The sequence below is a fragment of the Taeniopygia guttata genome, chromosome 8 (assembly GCF_048771995.1).
Source record: "Taeniopygia guttata chromosome 8, bTaeGut7.mat, whole genome shotgun sequence".
Classification (NCBI taxonomy): domain Eukaryota; kingdom Metazoa; phylum Chordata; class Aves; order Passeriformes; family Estrildidae; genus Taeniopygia; species Taeniopygia guttata.
The window spans coordinates 5912879-5939126 of record NC_133033.1 but is presented as its reverse complement, the minus strand read 5'-3'; the positions used below and the strand labels follow the sequence as shown (position 1 = coordinate 5939126).

At 43.3% G+C, this 26248-nt stretch overlaps 1 protein-coding gene across 1 annotated transcript; it reads right to left on the bottom strand.

Annotated features, from left to right (window-relative positions):
* Positions 1-68: 68 nt before the first annotated feature.
* NRDC (nardilysin convertase) lies at positions 69-26248 on the bottom strand. Its single transcript, XM_002197072.6, has 31 exons — positions 25903-26248; positions 21688-21994; positions 21417-21498; positions 20681-20834; positions 18935-19008; positions 17410-17505; positions 16344-16466; positions 14913-14970; positions 13924-13997; positions 13662-13731; positions 13225-13302; positions 12669-12789; positions 12532-12590; positions 11880-11934; positions 10543-10647; positions 10156-10279; positions 9571-9657; positions 8872-8991; positions 8105-8156; positions 6873-7023; positions 5726-5853; positions 5265-5427; positions 4578-4609; positions 4162-4300; positions 3690-3737; positions 3355-3407; positions 2660-2743; positions 1684-1774; positions 1278-1394; positions 964-1053; positions 69-737 (listed from the first exon to the last, which is right to left on the bottom strand). The coding sequence occupies exons 1-31, from the start codon at positions 26244-26246 to the stop codon at positions 549-551; spliced, it is 3468 nt and encodes a 1155-aa protein (XP_002197108.2). The 5' UTR covers positions 26247-26248; the 3' UTR covers positions 69-548.

Sequence of the window (26248 nt, the reverse complement as noted above, 5' to 3'; positions counted from 1 at the left end):
TGCATTTTGCCACAGTTAATAATGATTGAGTAAGTAGCTAGATGTAGCAATCAAACTACTTCTCTCTCCACAGTTAGGTCTAGCTTTTATTTGATTTCATCTTAATTTTGTCTATGTTGCACATACAGAAAAACTAAAAAAGCAGTGTGAGATGGAAGCCTTGGGCTTTTCTCCCCCTCCCACCCACTGTCACTGCTCTGGGAGTGCTGCAGATCCTTTCCTGAGGAGCTGTCACTGCTGTTGAGGAGCTGCTGCAGCACTGCAGGGATGGTACAAGCCAGGCTGAACACAAAGGCAGAGCCCAAGCTCCAGACAGCTGGAGAGGAGAACGTGGCACCCGTGGGGAAGTCAGGGCTGTGCCTCTTCTTAATGAACTTGGAAAGGTGATGAGAGGTTGGCTGGAAACTTGAGGAAAGCTTCCTCAGTGTCTGAATGGGCATCTGCGTCCCAGCTACCACTACAGCTCTGGTTTAATAAAAACAGGTTTGTGATGTTGATGTTGCAGAAAGCACCTGTATTACACAGCAGGGCAGGGCAAGGTATCAGTTTTATTTCAGTATTTTGTGGTAAGGGAGAACATTCAGCGTTGATGTGTAGGCTTTGATGTCCTTGATGGAAGTAATGTCACGCATCACAGAGGGGGGCAATAAAACAAGATGAGGTATTTCACCAGATGAGTTCTGTCCTGAGACAGCTGTCACCTCTGAGTCCCCTTCATGCTTTCCATATCCAATCACCTGGAAAAAAGGTACCAGAAGAGAAATTGGGATCTCATTCAGTGTTTCTCTACCTTGACAATTAACTTGATACTAAAATGCAATTCTAACAAGAACACTACTTGTAAATGAAAAAAAAAAATGGATAACCACAGTAAAAGTTACATCACAGATCTCTCCCTCTCTCTCCTCATCCCTACCACACCCTTCTTACTGAAGGTGGCAGCAAGAGCTGACAGACACTCACATGTACACTGAGCACTTTCCTCTGGTCGCTTCTGTGAGCTTGGAACCAGTTGACCAGGTCTGCTTGTGTAATAGACTTGAGAGCTTCAATCTGAAACCCACAGGAAGGAGATTTTAGCAGCACAGTGGCAATTCAAATAATTTTAAACAACAATATTTCCTCTGCAACCTCTACTCCATTGGATAAAAGAACCTTTTCAAAATAACATGTAATTTTAGACCCAGTGTGTCACTAGTAGCATAAACCCCGTTTATGCTTTTGAAGCTGCTGCAACAGCAGTGTGGTTTTGTGTCCCACAGCTGCAGAACACCCACCTCCCGTGCCAGCCTGTCAAACAGGTACTGCTGGGTCACCACTTCATTCCAGTTCCTGTCCACTTCTTCCCCAAGGTGGGAGTCTTCACATTCTTTCAGTTTTATCAAAGCTGTTACCTACATGGGAAAAAGACAATTAGTTTTAATGGGTTTAAAACTACCTTAATTTGCCATCACAGTCACTGCAGTTGAAAGAAAAGCTGAATTACATGAATGAGGTAGTTCCTTACTTTTTGAGCTTAACTACAAATGGCCAGAGAATGGATGTATAGAGAACAACAGCAGAACAGAGCAAGAGGCAGGTTTTAAAAGGTGAGGCCTTTGTCCAGAAAACCTCAGAAAATCACCACATAGCTGTAACTGAATCATGCAGTTCAAAGAAGAGCTTTTCAAGATGAAGTTTTACCTGGGTGCTAAAAGCCTCTTCAGTTAAATCCTTGATTTTCTCTTCAAAGCAAGAAAGAAACTCCTCTATCTTCCTGTCAACCAATTCAGAACTAAAGAGAAACAATAATTAAATTAGGCAGGAAAAAAACAAAACAAAAAAATCCACAAAACAATATTAAGGGGTAAAGTAGCAGCCCCCACATGATGAGGAAGTGAGAGGCTCATTTCTGTCATCCCCTGAAAATTCATCTGAGAGCACCTGGTGGTCAGTTTTTGCAGTGCTCATTTTCAGCAGTTCACAGGGACTTCAGGTGCCCAGGCACCCCAGGAGCCACTGCTGTGCTGCTGCTCTGGTGTCCCCAGCTGCAGCCCTGAGCCCTGCAGAGTTAGGGGCTACAGGCTGGGACTGAAAGAAAATGTGATGTGATGGATCCAGAGGTTTCTGACACATTGAAACCCCCACTGATGACACAGACCTCAGTAGTGGAAGTGTCCAAATGTAAAAATTAGATGCAGGCAGCACTGTGCTAATTGAGCTTTCACTGACACAGTGTTATTTTAAGTGGCACATTTTCCAAATAACCCTTCAACTCCGGCAGATCAAATGCTTGTAGTTCCAAGGCCCAGGTTTGAACAAAACCATAACAGTGCTGTGCCTGCTGAACATGAGCCACAAGAACAGCTAGACAGGATTTACAGGTTTTGAACTCCCTGGCAGAATAGGGAGTTCAAAATGGCAGGGAGATAGATACTCTACTTAGTCTTGAGATTACTTTTCACTATTCAAGTCAGGACCACTGCAGTTTTAAGAAGCCTAAGGCTACTGTTTTATTCAGGCGTTGGTTTTGAATCAGGATACTGTGACTCTCAGCAGTGTCCCTTCTGATATCCCCATGAATTAAAAAACCCCTTTGTGGCCTGAAACAGGAGGGAACTCTTAACTGGGAGCAGGTGACTCCCACAGCCAGGGAAAACTTTCCCCACAGAGCACTTACTTGTATTTAGTTGCCTGGGTTGCCACTGTGACTGAGAAGCCAAGAATCCCAGAAGTGTTTCTGCAGGTGGGGTACACGTGGTAGCTTAAAAGAAAAAAAGACACAAGCACAATTAACTTTTCATTTAGAGGACATGCTGCAAGTTAAAGTAGTGTTGGTACTTTAGACAGAAAAATCTGAGATCTAAATTTGCAATAATCTTATTTTCTTTATTTTCTGCATTGCTGCTTTTTGGTGTTTTCTCAGCTTTAGGAAATCCTTTTAATCTTGGGAGTATTTGGGTTCCTGCAAACTCATCTAAGCAGAGTGAGAGACCCAGAGCTGTGAAAAGCCTGCTCCAGTTTCCTGAGGTAGCAGGGTTCCTCTGAGGGAGGCTGCTCAGCACCACAGAGCTGTGTGAAAACAGCCCTGGGGAAGGGGGGGCTGAGTGTGGAAGTGCAAGGAACTACTTTATGCTGAATAATTCCAAGTTAACACACTGGTAATAGATGCAATTGTTACAGAAGTCAAAAGCAACTTGGCTTGCACCTTGTATTGATGGGTGCTTTTGGTTTTGAAGTGTTGATGTTGCTGTTTCCATTACAGTAACTGAGGATTAGCCACTGTGCAGGAAGGATTCCCAGAGTAAAACCAAGAGAACAATCAAAGCAGGAGTGCAGGAGCAGGTGCAGGAGAATTCCTCCCAGTGAACTCACCCAAGCGTCTGCTTGGTCCTCAGGAAGTCAAAGCAAGGCTCCTCCATGTGCATCTGAAACAGCACAAAGGTACAGCAGAGGTGCAGGGGCTCCACACGGAGCACGGGCACACTGAAGTGCCCCTGGCCAGCCACAACCACTGCATTAAGAGGGCTCAGTGGGTTGGGAGCTGCAGGAGGAGCCTCCTGTAGTGTCCCTCGCTGCAGCATTTGGGGACACCCACCAAGCATTTCAGCCAGGGGCAGCAAGAGAACACACTGGGACCAGTCAGCCTCAGGTCCAGCAGTGTTCAGGGAGACACTGTGCTGCGTTAGGAGGCACAAACACAAACTTACCACAAGCAGCTCCATCAGGGTGTATTCCCTCAGGTTCCTGGCACCTGACTGGAAAGAAAATGAACAATTTAGGGTGAGTTTAATGTGATCCCTCAGGCCAGGGTGACTTGTGCCACACACCTCAGCCTGGACTGCAGCACTGAGGGACAATTCACAAAAGGGACAGATGAGAAGTTTTGGTTTTCCCTGAGGGGACAGGCCCAGCCCAGCACCCAAGATCAGAGCTGGGGACACCAGGAAGCCACCACAGCACTAACCCAGCTCCCAGCACCAGTCCAGGAAGGGAAGCTGATGGTTTCAGGGAACCCCCCCCAACACACACAGGGAATTCCACTTGGGTTCAGCCTTGGGGCACAGGGCCTGTGTTCACATGAGGTGTCTGTGTCCCCTCTGTGACATCCCCGTGCAGAGCCTGTTTGAAGGAGGCGTGGTGGCAGAGGGACCAGGCCAGCAGAGCCCCAGCAGAGGTTACCTGGTAATAGACTGTCACCTCGGAGTTGGCGTCGCCCTTGTTGAGAGTTTTCACCTTACAGAGCAGGTGGGTGTTCGGCAAATCCACCACCCGGAACTGCACAGGGCAGGGATGGGCCAGGGGAGCAAAGTGGAGCTTTCTGGGGAGCACAAACAGCACAACTTCAAACACCTGCTCACACCTTGGCCAAAACCAGAGCAACACCCAGCCATTTACACACTTGGTCTGATGTTATTTTCCCCTTCCCCAAACGAGAACTACGTCTGCTTAGACTGCCACCATCAAAGCCACCTCCTGCAAACACCACATTGAAGAAGGGAATTTCTCAGCACTCCCACTCTGACTCCCTCCTCCAGAAAAGAATCTTGATTATAGTTTCCATATAATAAGCAATTAAAGATTCAAGAGATACTCACTGAACAACGTAATTCAGGAAATCTTTTGCTTCCTAGGGAAGAAAGCCAAGACATCAGATTTATTTAGAAGTGAATTATTACCCCAATTACAACCACACACCCCAGGGCAGCATTTGAGAGAGTGAGCCCCAAGCAAAGAACAGCTGAGCTGTCCTGCTTCCTACATCCCTGCTTCCTCACACTGTCCCCAGTCCCTCCAGCCTCCTCTGCACCACACTGCAGAGTCTGCACACTGCTTTTTGCACTGTAATGTCTCCAGAAGGAGAAGGCACAAGCCAAAGAAATAGTACCAGTTATCCTTTTGTTTGGCACTCTGTGAGGTAGTCAAATTCCCAGGATAAACATGCAGTGAGGGAAGCCTCCTCCTGGGGCACCACTGTGGGAATTTCTCTGTATCAAATATATCAATACACCAAACAGTATAGAAAATGGTGGCAACAGGAGAAATAGATTACAGACATCTACTACGTTTTTTCCTATCAGCAGATTAAATCCAAATTCCTGGAAATTTCTGTTCAAACTGGTAACTGGCGAGTGCCATTGGCTTATCCCCACGAGCACTTTGAGGTGCTGGAGGTGAAGCTGCCCAGTACCCACGAGACTCCAGGCTGCCAGAACAGAGGCAGCATCAGAGCTCAGGGTGCTAAAGGCCAGTGTGAGCACTGGTACTGCCAGGGCTGCACTCACCCTGCTGGTGAAGTTCCCTTGCACGAGCCCCTCCACGAAGAGCTGGGACTTGAAGGCGGTGACGAAGGCGGAGAGGGCCTCGATGGAGAGCCCCTTCATCAGCGTCTGGTACTTGTCGATCATGGACCACCGGCCGTGCTCCAGGATCAGCAGCCGCACGTCCCTGGGAACACAAGCACAGCCCCTCAGCAGCTGCTGCCTGCCAGGGATGCCTCTCCTGGCTGCAGACAGGGACAGGGCTCCCAGGAGCCCTGGCTGACCGTGCCCTCCCCCTGCTGGCTCCAGTCACTGCCGGACAGCGGCTCCCTGGCTGTCGGGTCTGGCCAGCAGAGCTGCTGGGGCTCCCCAGCTGTGAGCAAACCTGGAACAGGCCCTGGGAGCACAGAGCAGGGATCCCTCAGCTCCTCAGCTCAGCCTCAGCCTCTGCTGCTCAGCCTCTGCTGCCCTCCCCCAGAACTCACTTGGCCAGAGTCTCGGGTTTAATGAGGATGTTGTAGTAAGTTTTCTTCAGCTGCTCGGTTATCATTTCAAAAACTGCTGGAGTAAAGCTGAAGTCAGACAAGTAATCAATGATGAGCTGAAATAGAAGCTGTAAAGAGAACAGTTTAAAAGTTGGGGGTTTTGTTGGTTTAGTTTAATGCTATACAATAATAATAAATTATCATTAATAAAATTATCATCACTGAGACATGGAGCATTACTAAAGCACAGTGCCAGATGTTCTTCACTAAACAATTCTATCCCAAATGACCCTTTCAGAAGGGCAGTGTTTTTACACAGTGAATAAGCTCAATATCCCAAATCAATAGGCGTTTCCATATTCTATTGAAACAAATCTAGCCTGGAACCCCCAACATTTCTGTATACAGTAATCCATATTTTCCTTTTACCAGCACAATGACATCACACCAGAGGCATCATTCAGGATTAAAAAAGAGAACATTCAGACCCTGCTGCCTGCATATTTGGCTTTTTTCCATTAAAACTCCTATTACTAAGTCTGGTAAGTGATTAATGGTCTTAAAGCTCCAGGCAAAGCTCTTGCAATGGAAGCTGTTGGTTGTCTCCTCTTCACTGTGTCCTCTCTGTGCCTGCCAGGTATGACATGGCCAGCATTTAGGGAATGGAAACAGGGATCCCCCAATTCTCTCAGCAAGCCAACACAGAAAATCTGCACCCAAAATGAGCATGTTCAGAAGCTGGATCGCCAAAGTCGAACTGAAACCAAAATCTCTTTTCAGATACCCTTCCCCAGACATCATGCAAATGGCACAACTTAAGAGATGGAAAGGCTCCAATTCTCTTTATGGCCATGGGAGACACAAAGCTCTTTTCATAGGAAAAGCTGTTAAAATTTTAATGGAGATATAGTTATTACTTAAAAGGAAGATTTAAGTCAGCCCGAAGTCAGTAATTTGAGCTTGTGTAAGTTCACACAATTCCATCTTTATACATGTAAGCACAATAAAAAGCAGCACATTTGCTGCATTACCCTGCAGAGACCAATTCTTCTCTTTAAAGCACCTCATCCAACCATTCAAAGCTCCAGAAAAGCACACGCTGCAAAGCTGCAGGCGCAAAAGCAGTGAGGGGAGGAGCAGAACTTACAGGTAGTTTGTGATTGAATCCTTTCACTCTGATGATCAGGCCATACTCTCCAGCCACCAGCTTGTATTCCAGCTGAGCCACATCTGCTTCGTAAGCTGGTTCCCCCAGGTTGTGGGAAAGGATGTTTACAAATGTATCAAACAACACTATGCTGGAGGAAGAAAAGGGCAGGGGGTTAAAAAGAAGGAAAAAAAAGGATGGACTAAATATGAAAGTTAAGCCCCATGAGCTTAATGGTACATGCAGTTCAATTCCAACAGAAATTGAAAGTGCAACCTGAGATTCAAAAATAAGTTTTTCAAAAACTTATTAGAAATAGAGAATGCAGGTTTCCCTTTGTGCAAAAAGCACATGACACTACTTAAAAATGATCTGGACATTCAGTTATTCCTTGCAATGTGAAAGATTCCAACTTCACAATATTTAAGATTACTTCAAGGTAAGAATGCACATTTTAACAAGACAATGCTCAAAACATGGAAAAATCACAGCAAATTAAATTATTATACTTTGTGTAAAGGTGTGGGGAACAGACAGACTCAGTTATGCTCAATACTTGAGTAATGAGATGATTATTTATCTACCAAGGTAAAAAAAATAATAAGCTAGAGCAAAGCAGGCTATACAACCTGGAAATTGCAGTCCCTGGTTTCAGGTTTTTGTTATTGTCTGGATTCCAATTCAAAGATTAAACTAACACACCTAATGAAAACAGATTTAAAAAGGCTTTCCCAAAACATGATTTGTGCAGGTCTTGGCAGGCTTATGACAACAGCACTGTGACACTGGGTACAAGTGGCAATGGCAGCCTGAGGCAAGCCAAGTGCAGCAGACCCAGAACTGCACAGAGCTGCTCTGCCTGACCCACAGTTGGTTTCTCAAGGCTGCTGCAGCCTCTCCTCCTGCTGCTGCAGGCTCCCCGGGTGCTGGGACATGCTCAGGACATGACAGTGCACTGCTCTTTTCAGGAGCAGCTCCTCTGAGCACTGCTGCTGTTACATGCCCTGGGGAATACCACACCACGAACTCCTTACACATCTGTTGGCTACAGGCAGGACCTGCTGCAGAGCCACCATCACCAAACTGCAGATAAAACCCCAAGGAAGGTGGAAGGATGTGAGAAAAGGACACCTTATTCTATTCCTGCTTAAAATAAAAGTGTCTTCCCATTTTTCACTAGGTATGGTAATTTAGTTACTCTGCAAGGTAAGCATAAACAAGACAATCCTCACTTCTCTGCAGACTGCTGTATCAATGGAGAGATCAGATGGAATCGAACATAACCTGGGGAGGCAAAGGAAATTTCAATGAGCAATTGTATAGAAAGTGACAACTTTCTGAACTCAAATGTATTTCCATCAAGTTGCTCTTTGGTGACAATTCGAGTTTAATGAAAATGGTCATTCATCTATAACACTTTCTTTCTTATTTTAAGTAATCATTAAATGTCTTCTTCTTACTCCAAAAATCTTCCCTTTGAAGTACCAAATAGTAGAAAACAAAGCTGTGCTTTGCAGAATACTCCCATGGCATGACCACCATAAATACAGAAAGAAAACTTCAAGGAACATCTGTTTAAGAGACACTAAAAACTGTGACATTCTGCTTGAAAGCAGCAATATATTTTACACCCTTGTCTCTGATCCAGGCTGTAGAAGAGACTATGTCCCTTCTAATTAATGTGCTCCTTCCTTCTGAAGCCCTTGTCTCAGCAGCATATTCTGTCTGCCCAATCCTGTCCCCACACAGACTGTTCAAAAGTCAGTAAATTTCAGTGATTCCACTTTTCAACCTGAGGTTTCAGCAGGGTATCTTTGTTGCCTTAGCTCACCTGCTTCTCTTTTATTGTAGCTAATAAACATATCAAAAGGACCATGGAAGAGCTGACAGCAAGCACTTCAGTTTAAATGGTGAACACTACCACCGGTTATTTGCCTTCAAATAAATTCCAGCTGGTAAAAACGGGGTCTTGCTATTCAGAAAGCCCTCAGGCATTTACCTTTTGGGATTTTGAATTTATCATCCTTCCTGTACCAGAGACAGCCTTGTTGTGTGCTGAGTGTTTTGACTGGATATTCTGTCTCGGGGCAGTCAGCAACTTTCAAAGCAAAGTCAGTGGCTAACAAAGAGAAAAATCACACCAAAACCACATGTTAGTGTGTTTCACAGACATAATCAGGCTACATTCATCTAAGTCTTCAAAAGTATCAAAAAATACATTTTTCCCCTCCAGTTTTCTAAATTATTTGTTACAGTACTTTCCTGGACCCAAAGAACATCTCCTTTTGACTTCCACACCAGAACAGTGGCTGAAGCAGAGCAGAAGTGGTAGCATCACATTCCACCCAGGATACAAGTCCTGGCTTTCATTTCATTTGCTTTTGGCAACAAAGCCAGATGGTATTTAGATGCTTTCAGAAACAGGAGGATTAAGCAAATAAAATTCTCTTCTAAGGTGTCTGGAGCTCTGTATTAACTGTCACTGACTGTGAGGCCTGCTCTGTTATATCATCTCTTAATTTTATATACCTTAAAATAACTCAGTTCTTAAGCTTATACATAAAAGAAGAGTAAATAAAATCCATCTGAACAGAATGCTTATGTTTTTTTAATTTGCAAAAACCAGTTGATGCCAGTTTAGGCTGTTTCTAAACCACAGCAAATTCTCAAATAAATCACTCATGCCCAGGTGCCTTACCTATGTATTTGTTTTCCTCTGGAAGGTGTAAATCTGGATTTAACTCAAAGTCACTGTCCCATAAATCACTCCAGTACTTGTCAATATCTGTTAAAAACCATGAAATGCATTAGTTCAACAGGAAGGGAAGGCCATCCTACTTCCAGACATGTTTTCCCAATCTCCAGAAAGATCTGCAGTATCACAGGAGTTTCTTAACATCACCCCATTCCTCAGGATTCCTTCTAAATCCCTTCCTACAAAAAAATCTTCTGGAGCAGGACTGAAGCAGGCCTATTAAAAAGCAAACCAAGCCTGCCTCAGTAACCCAGCTCCCCCTACACCCTGTGCTCCACTGGTGCTCCTTCCCCTGAATGGCAGCCAAGTGGAGCTCTCTAGGACCTCTGCCTCCCAAAGGAGCTGCAGGACTGGGAATCCACTGGCACCAAACAAACAGCAGGTTGGGAGGCACAGAGACTAATGGTGAGCTCAGTAAAGCACTGAGGATTCATCTCCCTGTTTCCATGCACTTGTATTTTGTGTTGCCACCCTTTCACTCCCTCTAATGCAGGAATCAGACATTCTCAGCTCCTGCTGCTGTTTTACCTTCCATGCTGTACTGAGTCCCAAACCACTTCTCCTTGAGGTGACACTGGCCTTCGTTGGCAGCAGACAGCAAAACCAGGTTGGCTCTCTGAGGGCTGAGCTGGTTCAGGGCATCAGCAATGATCTAAAGTTCCAGACAATATTTCAGTTTAAATGCAGCTCTGACTGCCTGAGCCAGCAAAGATTTCTCAGTTGGAATGTAGGAAGAACAAGACATAACAAGCTTACAAAACAGATTTGCTTTCTGAACACAAGCATTTCAATTAATACAAAGCCTGTGCCTGCATTATGTTTAATTACAAATGCTTGTACACATGCCTGTATTACATAGCACGCACATGTTTTCCTTACATCAGAACATATAATCAGAGTTCAAAGAACATTTACCTCCGGCTTGTATTCAAACAAGAGCTGATCTCCTGTCAGAAAATCTTCCTTCTGAAACAACTGCATGTTCTCACAAAGGTTTTCCACATAGTCAACTGGATCTGTCTGCAAGCAAAGAAATAAAGCTATTTGTCACATAATTAGAAACCCAAGATATCAATTTTCTGCTCTGAGAAGAGCCTGACTAGTCAGATACGTTGAGCATGTGTTGGATGCTGTGCTTGTTACAGCATTTCATTTTAGTTATTAAATTAAATATATTTCATAACCATATCTAATGTTCAGCCTCCTCTGAGAATCCTGAAATTTCAGACACATCATCTTTGTAAAAGAAACTTTGATTATACAGTTTACAGTCATGGAATCTACTAAGTTAAAGACCCAGCAGAATGCACTCCTTGCCTCCAGGGGACACAAGCAGAGCCCTGCAACAATTCAAGATTTAAAGTGACCTGGAAAGCACAAGGCAGGGAACTGCTGCTGCTGCACGAGTACCTCTGGCTCTGCTCCCTTCCCCAGCTCCCTGCCATGGTGTGCAGGGGAGGAGGGGGAGGTTCTCCTGTTTGAACGTGAAATACACGTTGCCTTTCAGCAGGGGAAGGCTGCCTGGAGGACCAGGCTGCTCAGCTTCTTGCTAAGTGCTTTTGGGCTGTTTGCACCAGCCAGCACAGGACTGTACAGATTCTGGGTCAGACAGAGAGCACAGTACACCTGGAAAGAGCTGAGTTTGGCACATCTGTGTCTTGTAAATGTAATGGGAAACATGCCCAAGGATTTCCTAAGACACCAAAACCTGAGGAAACATTAAACCTCTCCTGGGCAGCCCCTAACCGTTCATGCCAAGCCCTGCCTCTGAGACCATCATTCCTAAGCACAGCTCCCTCCACCAAGCAGAAAACTGGGGCGCCATGCCTAAGTCATTCTTCTGTCCCTGGGATTCACAACCCTGCCACAAAAGCACACACAAATCTATGTTCCTGCTGTATGTAGTATTTGTATGGATGGATTTTTTTTCCCCAAAAGGAAATTTCAGTGCCATTCAAATGCCATTTACTAGTTACCTAGTAAAAAAACAGTATATGGCTAAATGTAGTAGGAGTAAGAAAGTCTAAACTGAAAGAGTCTACCTAGCAGGTAAGGAATGAAAAATCGACATTAAATTCTGCTAGGGAAAAATCTCAATATTTCTCTGCCTAGAATACATCTCCTTTCAGCAAAATACAGCCTCATTAAGTGCACAATGTATTTCTTCTCAAATAGAACTTGAAAAATGTGTTTCAAAATGAAAAAGTAATTACTTTTCATGGTTTACCTATTTCAGAACAGTGGATAAATACCTGTTCCTGGTAGTGAAATTCATTAGCTTCAATCTTTTGTATTTCTTCCCATATTCTGCAAAGGAGGAAGAAAATAATAAAAGTGGACTTTCTCCATCATTCCACATTATTTACCAAGAATCTTAAAAAAGGAGCCTTCTAGGAAAGGCATCAATGGTGAGATCGATGATTCATTCAGGTACAAAACACAGAAGCCAATATTAAATGCACTTCCCAAAATGGCATTTCTCAGAACTGGCAGAAAGTTCCTCTATTTTCCAAAGAGAAAGAGAGTTAACTAAGAAGAGTCAAAATCTGATACCAATTTAAGATAAATTTAGGCTAACACCAGAACACCCAGTCCTGACTTCCACAGACCTGGTTCAACCAATTCATTTAAAATGAACACAAAACTGCACCTGACCTTTACACTAGTTCAGCTTACTAAACTGAAGGAATCACATCACAGTAAGTGAAACTGAAAACACCAATAAATAAGCATAAGCATCTAGAAAAATTATTTTTAAACTGACATGTTTTCTATACAGACAAACTTTACTAGTGACTCCCTGTTCATGCTCCAGGAACTCCACAAAAAGTACAAACACTACAAAGAGCAGGATAATGGAGAAGGACACCACCACAAATATCTGCTGGAGAGGCAAACACTTGCCTTTGATCTGGTCCCCTCCTCTGCAGCATCTTCACGTACTGAAACACAACGTGGGCCACCTGCAGACAGAAAGGAACAAATTCATTTTTCCAGACGTCAGGGAAACAGCAGGAAAAACAAGCTGCAGGACACCATACCTCATAGAAATGCTTGTAACCTTCATCAGTCAAAGTCACAGAAATGCTGAAGATGGAGTAAGTGGAGTTCTGTTCAAATCCTGTCTCTCCATTTCCTCCATACAATGCAAGGGCCCAAAACCTATGGAAGAGTGAAAGGTACTTATTAATTAATCCTTCCAGCTTTGGTTGAGCTTAGTTAAAAGTAGTATTTTACAGTGTATCTTTATTTCAGAGGCTTTCAATACATTTACCATTTACAGAAAGCTTTGTCAGTTTAAGGATGTGACCTCAGGATACAGAAAACTCAAGAAAAACAATGAAAAAGCTAAGTAACCTTTTGGAGATCTCAAAGATAAGTCAGAGATACTGCTGATCCACGAATCACAGACAAAAAGCCCATTTATTTCTTACTTGGGTTTATCATCACCTTACAGAATATCACTATAAAACACTGATACAAAAAGCAGGCTTGGCCTGCTTTTACATCTATAGAAAATACAAAGTCACAAAATAGAGTTTATCTGTATTTTAATGAGATCAAAGCATTTAATAACCATGCTTAAAAACCACATACTTTTTCCTAAGGAAAGAAAGAACACTGCCTTTGCCTTCATGTCCCACCAGCCAGGAAATATAATGAAGAGGCTTCACCCTAAGAGAAAGTTTGGAGGAGATTAGATGCCAGGAGGTAACACATTTCACAGAAAGAATTCAAATCACTGGGCTAATGACTAAAATATGCACTGTCTCTTTTTTCAGGGCAAGTTTTGCATTTTCAGGCAGAATTAGGAAAATAAGCTGAAAGTGTGGGAGTTCAGAACATAATGACTGATCTGAGTCAGTGAGGAAAGGGAACTGCATCTGCAGCAGTTGAATTCATTTTTAAAATGCCCCCCTAGCTGAACCAAAGTAATCTGTTAGACAAGTAAATAAGATTCTTTGGCTTCTTGTGGAAGTCAATGAATTATTCACAGCATAAAAAAGGTAGAAGTAAAATGCAGCACAGGGTACCTGTAATACTGTTCTTGTGGGGGAAGTGCCCAAGTGATGGTCAATGAATGAACCTTCCTGATTGGAACAACTGGACACAAATAAATTAATTAATTATAAATATACATGACGAGACAGAGATAAGTAATTTTACATAATGCAGAAAGAACAGTTAAAAGCTATTTTAAACCACACAGAATTAGTCTACAAAGTATCTGGATCACCCAGAGAAAATTTCTTTCAGTATTCAGGTATTTAAAACATTGAAATCCATTTCACTTACCTCTGTAAAGCTTGTGAAACTCTGGTGTGTCAAAAGGCTGAGTCAGATGGCCAAAGCTGGGTTTGGGTAAACCACTTAAAAGCAAAATGGAAGTGTGATGTTACTGGCAGGGGTTCAAGGCTACACTGAGATATTCACAGGCATCAGGAATGAGCTTTACAGGGCACCAGAGGGCCTGGGAAGGGCCCTTTTGTAAGGGTGCAGCCCAGCATCCCCCCAGCCCCACACAATTGAGTAATTACCAAGATGTGGATACCACCCCAACACCTCCCCTTCCTTCTGTACACAAGAAGCATAAAACCTGCTTCTGAACAGTCAAGAACAGCAAACAACATCCTGAGTTCACCCTGGGCCCAAGGAATCCTGATGGATTGTCTTGTGGGGCAGGAGGGACGAGGAGGGCTGTGCCCAGGACAGACAAGTGTGTCTATGAATGGCATTAGGCTCTCACAAGAGCATTTCCAAGCACCACAGAAACAAACATCTTGCAAAAGGGAAAAAAATGCCTTTCAAGTTAGCAAAGCTTTTACAGAACCCCCTTTTTAGAGGGCATATTGGAGTGAAACATTATAAAAAAGACTTATTTCTAACTCATTGCTACCCTAACAGTTAAAATCCAGACACAGTGTTAATTAATTCTGCTTCTAATTATTTTTGACACAAAGCAAAGATAAGTAATGTGAAATGATAACCTAAGTTTGAATGACTTATCAAAGTTAAGGTATCAGCACATATTATTCAAACACTGCTTCAAGTTAGCACCACACAGCTCACAGCCTAAATAATTGTTAAGCAGAAATAAAGCCTTCCAAAACAATTAACAGTGGTCTTTAATTTAAAAAGTTGCCTTTTTTTTTTTTTCCAGATAAGAATGTTAATTAACAAATGGTAATTTCCTTTGTTTCTCCAGTAAGAGGTTTTTTTTATGTCATTTTAAGAAGAGATAATTTTTTCATTTGCAATGTCTTTACACATCACATGAATCTTACTTATTTGGGATTTCAGAGAAGATTTCTGTCACCCACTTTTCCAATGTATCCAGTGTTTCTAAAAAAGAAAGAAGACCAACAGAAATGCAATTTCCTCAAGATCTAAGACAAGTTACCTTATCCCATCAGTTCAGTTATTTCAAAGATGCTGCAAGTCATTGTATTTGAAAACTGCAAAGTACTAAATTATAAACTTCAAAACTGTTGGTTTGAGCCAATTCTTAACATTTGTTGAGCTGTATCTGTGGTCACAGCTCTGGGTGTGTGCAGGGTGCTCAAATCCTAGGCTGACACAACTGGGATTTAAAGTTCAGTAGTGTCTGGAGTGACTGGGAGAAGAAATTACTGTCTTAGGGATCTACAAAATCACCAGGACTTGCAACTCATTCCTTGACTCTCCAGATCACACACAGGAATTTTCCCCTCAAACGCAGCCCTGCAGTCCTAAGCATTCCTTCTCCCCATCCTCTTTTCTGAGGGAAATAAGTCACAAACCAGAAGGATTTTTAAAATAAAAACTTTGTTTCTTTAAGCAACCATTCTGAACTCCAAAAGTGATGTTGTATATGTAAACAACAGCAGTAAAAAACGCTGGATGGGGTAGAGGGAGGATTCACTGTTGAGTTAGTTTTAGAAGAGAAGGAAATACAAAATTGACCTGGCTGGCTATCAGTTACTACCATTTTTTCCCCAAACACCACAGAAAATATTACAATCCATCACTGGCTCAATGATTATTCAAGAGGCATTCAGCATCCTAAGTAGCTTACTGTCTAGACCAAAATTAAAAGCAAAGGAGAAGAAAAGAAAAAACGCCTCTATTATTACCATCTTCATTTTAGAGATGGAAATTCGAATCAGTTTTAGCATTCAACAAAACTCCTCCCTAAACTCAAAGCTAACTTGAATAACTTCTGAGAAATGTGTTCCTTCTATTCTCAGCAGAAACAATCAATAGGTCTGCAGTTCTCCACGGAAATAAAATTCTAATCCATTTGTATAGAATTTTTCAAGCTATGGAGGAAAAAATAGAACCTCTACTCCTAGACAAACAAGACAACTGGGAGATTCGGTCTCAGTCTCCCCATCAAAGAGTTTCACTGTTGATGGCATAGAAATCAGCAGCCTTAATTTATTTAAGTGGTTTGACTCTTCGTTGCTACAAGATATTTCTGAAATGTTATGTTTGAGATTTTCCCTTTTGTGTTAATATGGAACCCATTCAAAAAAGTTCTCAAGAAGCAGCAGGATGACAATAAAACAGCCCAATTGCTCAGGTCTTGTTTCATTTGGAAACCAGGCTAAAATCTACATATAAATACCCTCTGCAGGACTGGACAAGCCACTAGACTGGCTTGGGCTAGAGCTGGGCTGGTTCCAAAAGCACCAACAGCAGCAATGAGGCTGTTTTTAAGGAGCAACTGATGTTACCTTTAGACTGGACAACCAAAGTCATGTAGTGAGCAGAGTAATGGCGCTGCCAGAATTCCCTCAGCCTGGTGTAGGTGTCAATATTTTTCATTTTGGGCTCATGCTTGAGTGTATCTGCATTACCTGCAAACATCAAAGAGGAGGCAGGGTTAGTTATCCACACAGTGTTTACAGCAGGAACACACACAGTGAGAATTCACTTTCCTCCCTAGGTCTAATCATGGTAAAGCACATTAAAAATACCTAACAAAAATTTGGAGTGAAAGGAGTGTTAAGTGAAACTGGGTATTTTCTGATTCCTGGTTCTTATCCAAAGGACAGCTGATATTTTTATGACAAGGAAGGTCAGAGTCCTCCTGCATTATCACATCTCCCACAGGTTCCAGCTCACTGTGTGTTGCCAGCTATTCCCTCACCAATGGAACTCGCAGAACAGCAGAGGGAAAAAGAGGAGGAAATATGAAGTTCCATGTATGTCACCACAGACATTTATGAAAACAAACTACACTTCAAAGCTAGAACTCACCAATTACATTGCTATTTACACACTCACCAGCACCATGAGGGTGAGGGAGTGAGGACTGGATTGTCCAAGAAAAGGACACATCTCCATTCTGCTCCCCTCACATGACTGTGAAGGTCTAACTCCCAGAAGTTCAACAGTGAATTATTTACTTTGAAAAGCCTCCTTAGACATACAACTAGAAATAATTTATTTTTCCAGGAAATTCTAATAGCAAAAAAAAACTAAGCTTAAACAAGATGGAGATGACTCAGAGAGCACCACGTTTGTGTTAAGAGGAAGTTCCATAATTATACACCTTGTGCACCCAGTTATAACATCAGCAAAAAGCAGTACCAGAAAGAAAAGTATCTTAAAAAGGAGACAGCTGCTTTTATTCCCAACCACTTTCCTGTAAAATGGATAATTGCTTGAACTCTTCTCAACAAGTTTAATGGTTGCTGTGATATGATAGTTCATGTTAGTGCATCTAACCACTCAAACTTCTAAGTGGTTAAAAGCTTAAGTATCATTGCCATTTTATAACAGAAATGCAGGACTTACCCCAAAAGAATTTCTTCATAGGATGTCCAGGCCTGGCAAGACTCCCAAATAACATCTCCTTTCTGTTTGCATCAGAGGGCCTTGCAAGCTGATACTCTGTTAATTATAAGAATTTGCAGTGGCATGCATCAAAGTTTGACATCATGTTCCCACAAAACAAAGCACAAATCCCAGCCAAACTGAAAAGAAGACATACCACACAGATGCAGTCTGGAATTTCTTTTGGTATATGAAGTAAGTAGCGAAATAAGAAAGAAGACTTGCTAGTAGTAATGAATATAAGAGGAATGAATGAGGAAATGAATAAGAGGAAAAATGTAGCTCATTGCTGAGAAGTAAAAAAAGTGTTAAGAAGGAAAAGCATGTAAAGCACCAACTTGTCCTGTCTGAATGCTCATGTAAAGTTCAATGGGGACAAAAGGCCATGAATATTATACAGGATCAGGCCCTGCAGAAAGAGCCAGATTACAGTTACAAACCTGCTTCTACCATATGTCACACAGAACAAACCCTAGCCTAATAATGAAATAAGAAATTGAAGGGTGAGCAAGATAAGTTTCTAAAAATGCAGTTTTACAACCACTTTACACTAATCTAAATATGGGGCTCTGCCAAAATCAATTCACCCTCCTGAAGTGCATTTTCCCATTCCTGTTTTGCTGGTAATAACAACCATGTACAGCAGAACTGTAAACTAACTCCTGTGGCTGGGCTCTCCTGCAGCCAGTACAGCAAGCTGACACCATTTCCTGAGCAGCACATTACCACGGTGTCACTGCGAGGGAAGGACTGGTTCTGCACCACCAAGGTGTAAAATGGCTGAAGCTGTTGAAGAACCACACCTTAACTCAAAGGCAGGTCCTTGTTTACACTGACTTTTATCTAAATTTAAAGCTAAAATCACCCACTTTTCCTTGTCAGAAGACAGATAAAGAAAATTACTTGGAATAAATATTTGACCTAGTTGGGGTATCTGCTATTTTTTTCCTAAAACAGTGACATTTCAGAGGCAGTCTTGGAGTATCCATCACATATAAGAAAATCAACACACCACTCACTTCTGTACCCGGTTTAATTTCCTTCTGGGAAGTGACTTTTTAGTTATTCAGGTGTTAGAATAAGGAGACAAGTAAAATCGCCTCAACTTATTGTATTTACTATGCACAGGACTGCAGAGAGCTCTGGGGCTGTGCTGGAGCTTAAAGACATTTTGCTCACATGCTCGTGTAACTGCCCTGCCAGTTACTGCCAAACCACTTCAGATTATTCATTTCCAATTAATGAAAATGCAACGGTAAACTCTCACAGTGCTGGCACCACATCTAGTCTTTCTTCCTCTAAAAGGCACTGATGTCTAACAGCCACAAAGCCTCAATTCAGGAGTTTAATCTCTCTGTTAAGTTACATGAAGTTGACTGAAGTGCATAGAAGGGGAGTTAAACACAGAAACAATGAACAGTGTTACAAAGTAGGTTTTGTTTTAAGAAGATGGGCTAAACATACAGGAAAAGATTCTCTTACTTACCACTGTCTACAGCCTCCACTTCTCGATCTATTGCATCCCTGATCATTAATGGGTGAATAAAGAATTGTGCCCACCTATGGAACAGAAAAATTCATATACTTTTCTTCAGTGTCTATTAAACTAGGGTAAAACCCCACTAATTAAATCCAACACCTACTATTTTTGTTTACAAAGTTGCTTGACTTACTACAGGCTATGTCATTCTTGACTATAATGTCCTAAAGACAAAAGCAAAGGGCAGGGCTTCCCAGCTCCAGAGTGGGACTGAACTGGTTGGATGCAGCAGGACATGGCACTAATGTGTGCAGGATTTTTTGCCTTACATGCCAAGAATGATCACACCAGATGAAACAAGGGATCCACCTAGTCTGGAATCTGGAGCTGATAGGGACCAGCTTCAGATGCTTCAGAGGAAATCCCCAGTTGTTCCTCAGGAACAACACAACCACAGGGGAAGTTTCTTCCTAACTCCAGGAAACAAACTGTCATGAAATACAAGTTTCTATATCCATTACAGTTTTATTATCTACTATAAAAGTCAGCATTGTGATCCAAATAAATTTCTTCTGTATCCTCAGAGAGTAGAGCACTGGAAAGACAGAGATCTGCAGTGCATGGAGACTTTGCAGAAGGCTGCCAGAGAATCTACTTGTTCTGTTTTGTTCGCTGAGGCTTTTTAATGAAAAACTGAACTGGCTGAAACAAAAGGTTAAAAGCAATAAAAGGTTAAAAGTAATATATCTGTGATGGAGTTCTATGGCCAGAAGGCCCATTCCACTGAAGACAACTGAAAGGTGATATATTTCCATATCTTCAGACCCACAAGTGCTTCAATGAGCAGAATTCATCCTTAGCACTCATTTACCTCCTTTGTATGAGAAGCTGTCCTACAGAACTCCTAATTTGTTTTCCTCTGCAGTAAGCAAACTGTTCTTACAGTTTGCAATTTTTTTTTTGATTCTTTCATACTTCCAAACATCTTAAAAAGCTGGATTAATCTGCAAATGGAAGCTGAAATTGGCCTAGTAAAGTAAAATTTAGGTTATACATGGAAAAATGTGCAAACACTTGCTCTCATGTCAAAGTAAATTTGCAGTGGAGCCTACTCTCCTCCTGAGATATTTTATGGCATCAAAAATGTCCAGCTACACCCCTATGAATGAGAAATTCCTCTCACTAACGGAAACCATGCCAACCAGTGGAGCTCTGTTGTTCCAAAAGCACAAAAGAGCAAGTTAAGCACTTTCTGACAAAAGAGACATTCAGCAGTGAATAATCTGCACCAGGTTAAATGTCTCCTTCCGAGACACACTGTACCATAACTTTGAGGCTGCCTGAAACAAACTAACAACAATTTAGAAAAAAACAGTAACTCTACCAAGACAGACATTTCAAAGCATGAGTCACTGGGATTCTGGGAGCGCTTCCCCTCTGATCAGTTGTCACATTGCATAACATTTCTCCTGTCATCAATGCTACCAGTTTAAGAGTGCCAAAACAAACCAAGAGCTGCATGTGTTAAGACTTAAACATGGGTCCTACATAATCCCACAGCAAAAAAAAACAGCAACATACCCAAAGGGAAACAGCCCTTTCCTATATTCAGTATCACTGCTGTAGTGTAGGTAGCTATAGAAGTTCAGCAAGAGCTTTGATCACCCCAAAATGAACTGGACAACTACACCCAAGCTCCTGAGGCACATACAGACATTAATTAACAGCTAATCACCATTCATACAAAGTTACCTATCCAGGGCTTCTTTGAAGTACTTCCTCTGCACATCAAACTGGAACACTGTCCTCTCACAGTCTGTCGAGGCATTGTCACCACCCCCGTGTTTCTTCAGGAATGCATCAAACCCGTTCTCATCTGGGTACTTCAAACTGCCCATAAAAACCACTGCAACAAAAAAATCACAGTGCCAAAATGACATTAATCTGTTAATCCTGACTGCAGATATAGCAACCCCTCTGCTCACAGCTCACAGGCAGAGGAAATTTCTGAATACCAACAGCCTGGGTGATCTGCCCAGTAACTGCTGTAGTTGGCCTCTGACAGTGCCCTCCCAGGCAGGCCTGACCTCAACCAGGCAAGAACAGTATTTTGAGACACACCTGGTCAGAAACTTCACATGGTTTCTGTGTCCACATTACTAATTCATCACCCTTTACCAGGAGACAAAGGTCTCTAGCTCCAAACCTGGTATAAAAAGCCACAGGTAACATAATTCCCCTCAATTTAATGGGTAACAACTAAAGTTGATATAAGCTAATGCACACTTGGCAAAGTGTAAGAGACACCTTCTCCCATATTAAGAACTCCTTACTAAGTCAGTATTTGTATAAAATCACAAGCTTATGAAAATAAATGCTCAAATAGCCAAATTAGGAATTGATACTAAATACTTCAGAAATGCAGAGCTACATAGCACCCTTTTTTTGCACTGAAGCTGGAGAAGATGAAACAGGAGCAGATACATACTATGTTCCAGGAAGTGTGCTAATCCAGGCAGATCTTCAGGATCAGAGAAGCTGCCAACAGCAACACAGAGGGCTGCTGCAGACTAGAGAAAATACAACATTCTCAGTAAAAGCTGTTTCAAGAAACACTTCAGGAAAATGACAGAAGTACAAGATGAATCAACTGGGACAGGCACAATATAAAGGTCACATCTGAACTCCAAATCACAAGGTTTCAGACTTCAAGAAAACTTCACTATATATTTTTGCATCCTACAGCTTAAAGTACATACCTGCTTTTCTGAACAACCTCTCTTTCTTGTCTCTTCCTTTTCAGCCAGCTCTTCTAATTCGCTGTCATCAGAATCATTGAAATCCTCATTATCTCCATCACTGTCCTCACTCTCATCCCCGTCATCACACTCATCATCATCTTCTCTGCCATCTTCGATCTCTGCTCCAGAGTCATCATATTCATCACTGCCCTCTTCAGAATCATCATCATTATCCTCCTCCTCCTCTGAAGATGTTGGGGCACCATCCAAGTAATTCAAATCCGAAATCAAAAGTGCACATAAGCCATTCTGCAGTCTGATATACCTGAAAGAATAATTTTGTGCAATGAATAAGTTCATTTCCCAAGTCTTAATTTTCAGAATGCAAAAATTTCGTTATTTCCTGTAATACTTTGAGAGTGATTTCCTAATGAAAATCTCTCGGTAGCCAAGACTGAGCAGTTTTACAGCAGGAAAAGTAAAACATTATTCTGGTATTCAACAGCTCTGGGAGTAAGAAGCAGTTCAGGGCAGTAGCAGACGCCCTTCTCCCCATAAGGTCAAGCTCACTGATTTTAGCTTTTATTCTTCTCTTTGTGAAACATTTAAGCTATTAGCACTCAGAACAGGCAAACCCAAACTTCAATCATCTTTTAGGCTTGTCAGGCTTTTAGAAAGAGGGATGATAGGACAGAATGAAGATCTTAGTTGTTGCTTCTAAGTAGGCCCCAGAGCATTTGATTTGATTTGTTTTCATCAATAGTTTATAATAAATGGGGTCTGCAGATGTAGCAGCAAGTGTTAGAAAGGAGAGAGCTCCTCTGCAGGCTCTACAGAACCAGTCACAGGGAACTGCCTGGGCTCCTGTCAAGAAGCAATAAACAGTTCTGTATGTGTGTTTATACATGCACAGAAGTTTTTAAACATGTCTGTGTGTGTATATATATAAATAAAACCCCATAAGCCCTCTGTGCAGCACCCTTCTACAGTTTTTCACTCTGAGGACTGCAAGCACCAATGCTCTGTACTACAAGAGCCCTCATCTGTGTTCATTTACCATCAAATCTGGAACAGAGTCACAATTTTTCAAATTAACCACAGCATCCCTGCCAGGAGCTTGCACTGGCTAATACACCTGCAGCAGAAAGGAAGGAATGCTAGGTCCAGAAAATAATTCATCCACCCTATGAACTAGTGTGATAGAGACCTGTGGTAATTGATCCAGCAGAAACACACACAGAAAAAAAAAAAGCAAGCTAGAATAAAATAAACCCATGGTCACATCCCATGCCCCCAGAAAAATCTGAGTTACAGAGCACAGAATTACAGAATAGTGTTTGTTGAAAGGGGCCTTTAGAGGTCATCTACTCCACCCCCTGAGTTTGTACCAGGTCAGAACCTTGCAATGTGGATGCAGCTCTTGGACTACCAGTCTATGAAAACAGCTAATGAACAAATGTCTGATAGTTGTGTTAAGGTTATGACTCACGACCAGTCACCCCAGGGTAACTGACAGAGCTTACTCTGGGCCAGGGTTTCGTGATCATGAACACACCCAGTTTCCTTGCTGCAAGACTGCTGAGCAGGACAAATCTGCCCTACCCACAAGCATAAGTGCATTTTGACTCATTCAAACTATAGCACACACTGTGTAACTTGCAGGGATGCCCTGATGAACTGCAGGAGGCACAGAGAGTGCTGGAATGTCTGTGAACATGTTTGTGAGCCATCCCCACCAGGCAGGTGTCCCACTGCAGAGCTGCAGCACTCCTGAATGCCCTAAAACACACACTGCACACGTGGGTGCTTCAGCCTCTGGGCAGCTGAGAGCCAAAGCCCCAGACAGCACCTCCCAGCACAACCAGCACTTGTCTCCTCCACACACAACTCTGCTCTGCAGGTTAGCACAGCTCCTGGAGAACCCCAGGCCCCCAGCACTGGTGGAGAGCAGAGAACAGAACAGGGCTGCCCCTCCCGAGGAACAATGTGCCACAAAGCTGCTCAGCCAGGTGTATCCAGCAGCTCTTGTTGATCCTTTGCACAGAGCCCCATTAAGCTAATGGAGCAGATTATACTAATTTTACATTGCTCATCTGGAGGCTGGTGGCTGTTGCACACAGGACAGAAAGCACCCGGCACCAAGGACACGGCTGAACCACCACTGCTGCTGCTGTTGGAGGCGCTCGGATTTCACTCCAGCATGATTTAAACAGCTTAGGTTCTACAGAGCACAGGCACCACTGACATAGGTGTTCTTTACTTTTTCCATGTTTCAGTCCAATGGAAAAGGACAAATGTAACTAATATCCACTGGTATGCAAAATACAGTACAAAAAATGCAATGGCATAAGGTAGAAACAGAAGCGAGCACAGTCCAATTGCTTTTTTGAAGGACTATACAGCACTGATGCAAGTAAGGCCAAATTATAAAATAAAATTAAAATTCTTAAAAATACTGCTTAAATCTCCTGAATAAGTTTAACCAGGATTGCTGTCATGCAAAGTTTTTCTTTGACGATTGTTTAGAAGTTAATATTGAAATACCTATCAGTGCATGGTAAACACTGAGAGAAATGCTATAATTTCACAAATGACAAGACCATGAAGTTCCATATATGAATAATGTAAATAAAACATACATTTTTGGTAAATATTACTACACAGTTACAGCTCTAATGAGCAAACTTTTATCATGACAAATATTTTGTCCCAGCAAACCCACTTCTGAAAATACATCCTGCAATCTACGTCAGAGTAAAATAAGACATTTTCTATTAAGTTAAGACTGATGTCACCAGACATAGACACTAATGTCACTGTGATTGGGCTGCAGCACACATCACTGAAGTGTGAAGAGAAGAAAATATGTAAGCATCATCACATCACCTGCCAGGACACTCCCTCAGGAGGTTTGGGACATCACACCTGGACATCACACAGGTTCAGCGTGGCTTTGCTTCCAGACACACTGAACTTCTCTTCCATAAGGACAATGCCTGTGCTCTGTCAGGCTCACTTGACACACATGGTAATCACTCTGAAAGGATGTAACTCTGTGCTTCCAACTGAAAAAGTCTGTTAAGAATGGACAGTAGGAATTCTGAAATATTTAGTATTAGTTTATGCTATAAGCAAACACTCTCTCCAATTCTCACACGCAGAGAAGGTTGCTGAGCCTCAAAATAGACAGTGACAGCCTTCAATGGATTTCCCAAACTTCATCCAGCAGTGTGCTGCTTCAGGCAGCCAAGGCAGGAGTTTTTGAATCTGAGAGCATCAGCAGCTGAGAGCAGGAGGACAAGCCCGCCACAAAGTAGCATGACTAAGAATGCCATCAGGAGAAGCAGGCAGAGATCCAGAGGAAGCAACAAGGACGTAGGGCAAGAAGGGAGGGAGCAAGCTTCTCCCTGAGCCAATGGACACAGTCCTCTTCAGGCAGCCAGCAGGGAATCTCACTGTCAGCCAATGTCACTGCAAATCCAAACTTCAGTTCCAGACTCAGACAGCAGATTCTCCACTGGCTGCACAGATTATACATCATGAAAAGTAAAGATCAATTTTAAAAAACAGCTCTAACAAGGGCTGGATAAAGTTGTCAGAGTGTCCTTTCAAGAACAGACTGCCTTACAGCATACAACAAGCTCAGCCTCGGCTGGAGTTCTCATCCGAGTCTCTTGCTGGGTCTGGGCCATGGATGCCGTGGGCTGTGCTCATGGAAGTTGATCTTTTTCATCACTTTTCAGGGTATTACTCAGAAATATCGAAATAAAAACACAAGCAAAATGGCAGCCTAAAAGCACTTTGCCTCAAATCACAGATACATTTGTGTTAACACTTAGAAGCTCATCTAAAACATGAAGAGTAACAGTTTTTAAGTCGGAATCTGCTCTGAAATCCTTAAACTGCAAATCCTTGAACTGCAGTTTGCACTGAACGCTTTGGAGAGGAGGGCTGCGAACTAAGGCTGGATTGGGCACCGCTGTGCCTGGAGAGCAGCCAGCACCGGCCAGCCTGGCACAAGGGCCGATCCTCCCGCCCTGAGCCCGCACACACAGCGGGCAGCCACCCTCAGGGCGAGCACACCCGCGGGCTCGCCAGCCTCCATCTACCGCAGGCAGGACCCAACGGCCCCGGCCCGGCCTCCGCTCCCGGGGCCCCGGGCAGAGCCCGGCCCACCGCCCCGGCCGGCCGGGCTGCCCCGGCGGCGGCTCGTCCTCCCGCACCCGCCCTCACCGGTACTGCTTGGGGTCGCTGGGGGACTTGACGATGTCGGGGTCACCGAGGTTGTGTTCGGGCCCGGCCCGCCCGCGCTCTTCCTCCTCGTCCCCGTGAGGCGAGCGGCCCCCGGCGTCGCGGCCCCCCTCCGCGGCCTGCTGGCCCACCGCAAGCTCCGGGCTGCCGTAGCCGCACGTCGCCTTGTTCCTGCCGGGCATGGCGGCGGTGCCGGCGCTCCACAGCGGCCGGACAACGGCCCGTCCCGGCCGGCAGCCCCCGGCCACGGCCCGCCCGCGGGGACCCCCGGCCGCCGCCGCCCGCCCGCTCCGAGCGAGGGCGGCCGCGAGACTGCGCATGCGCATGG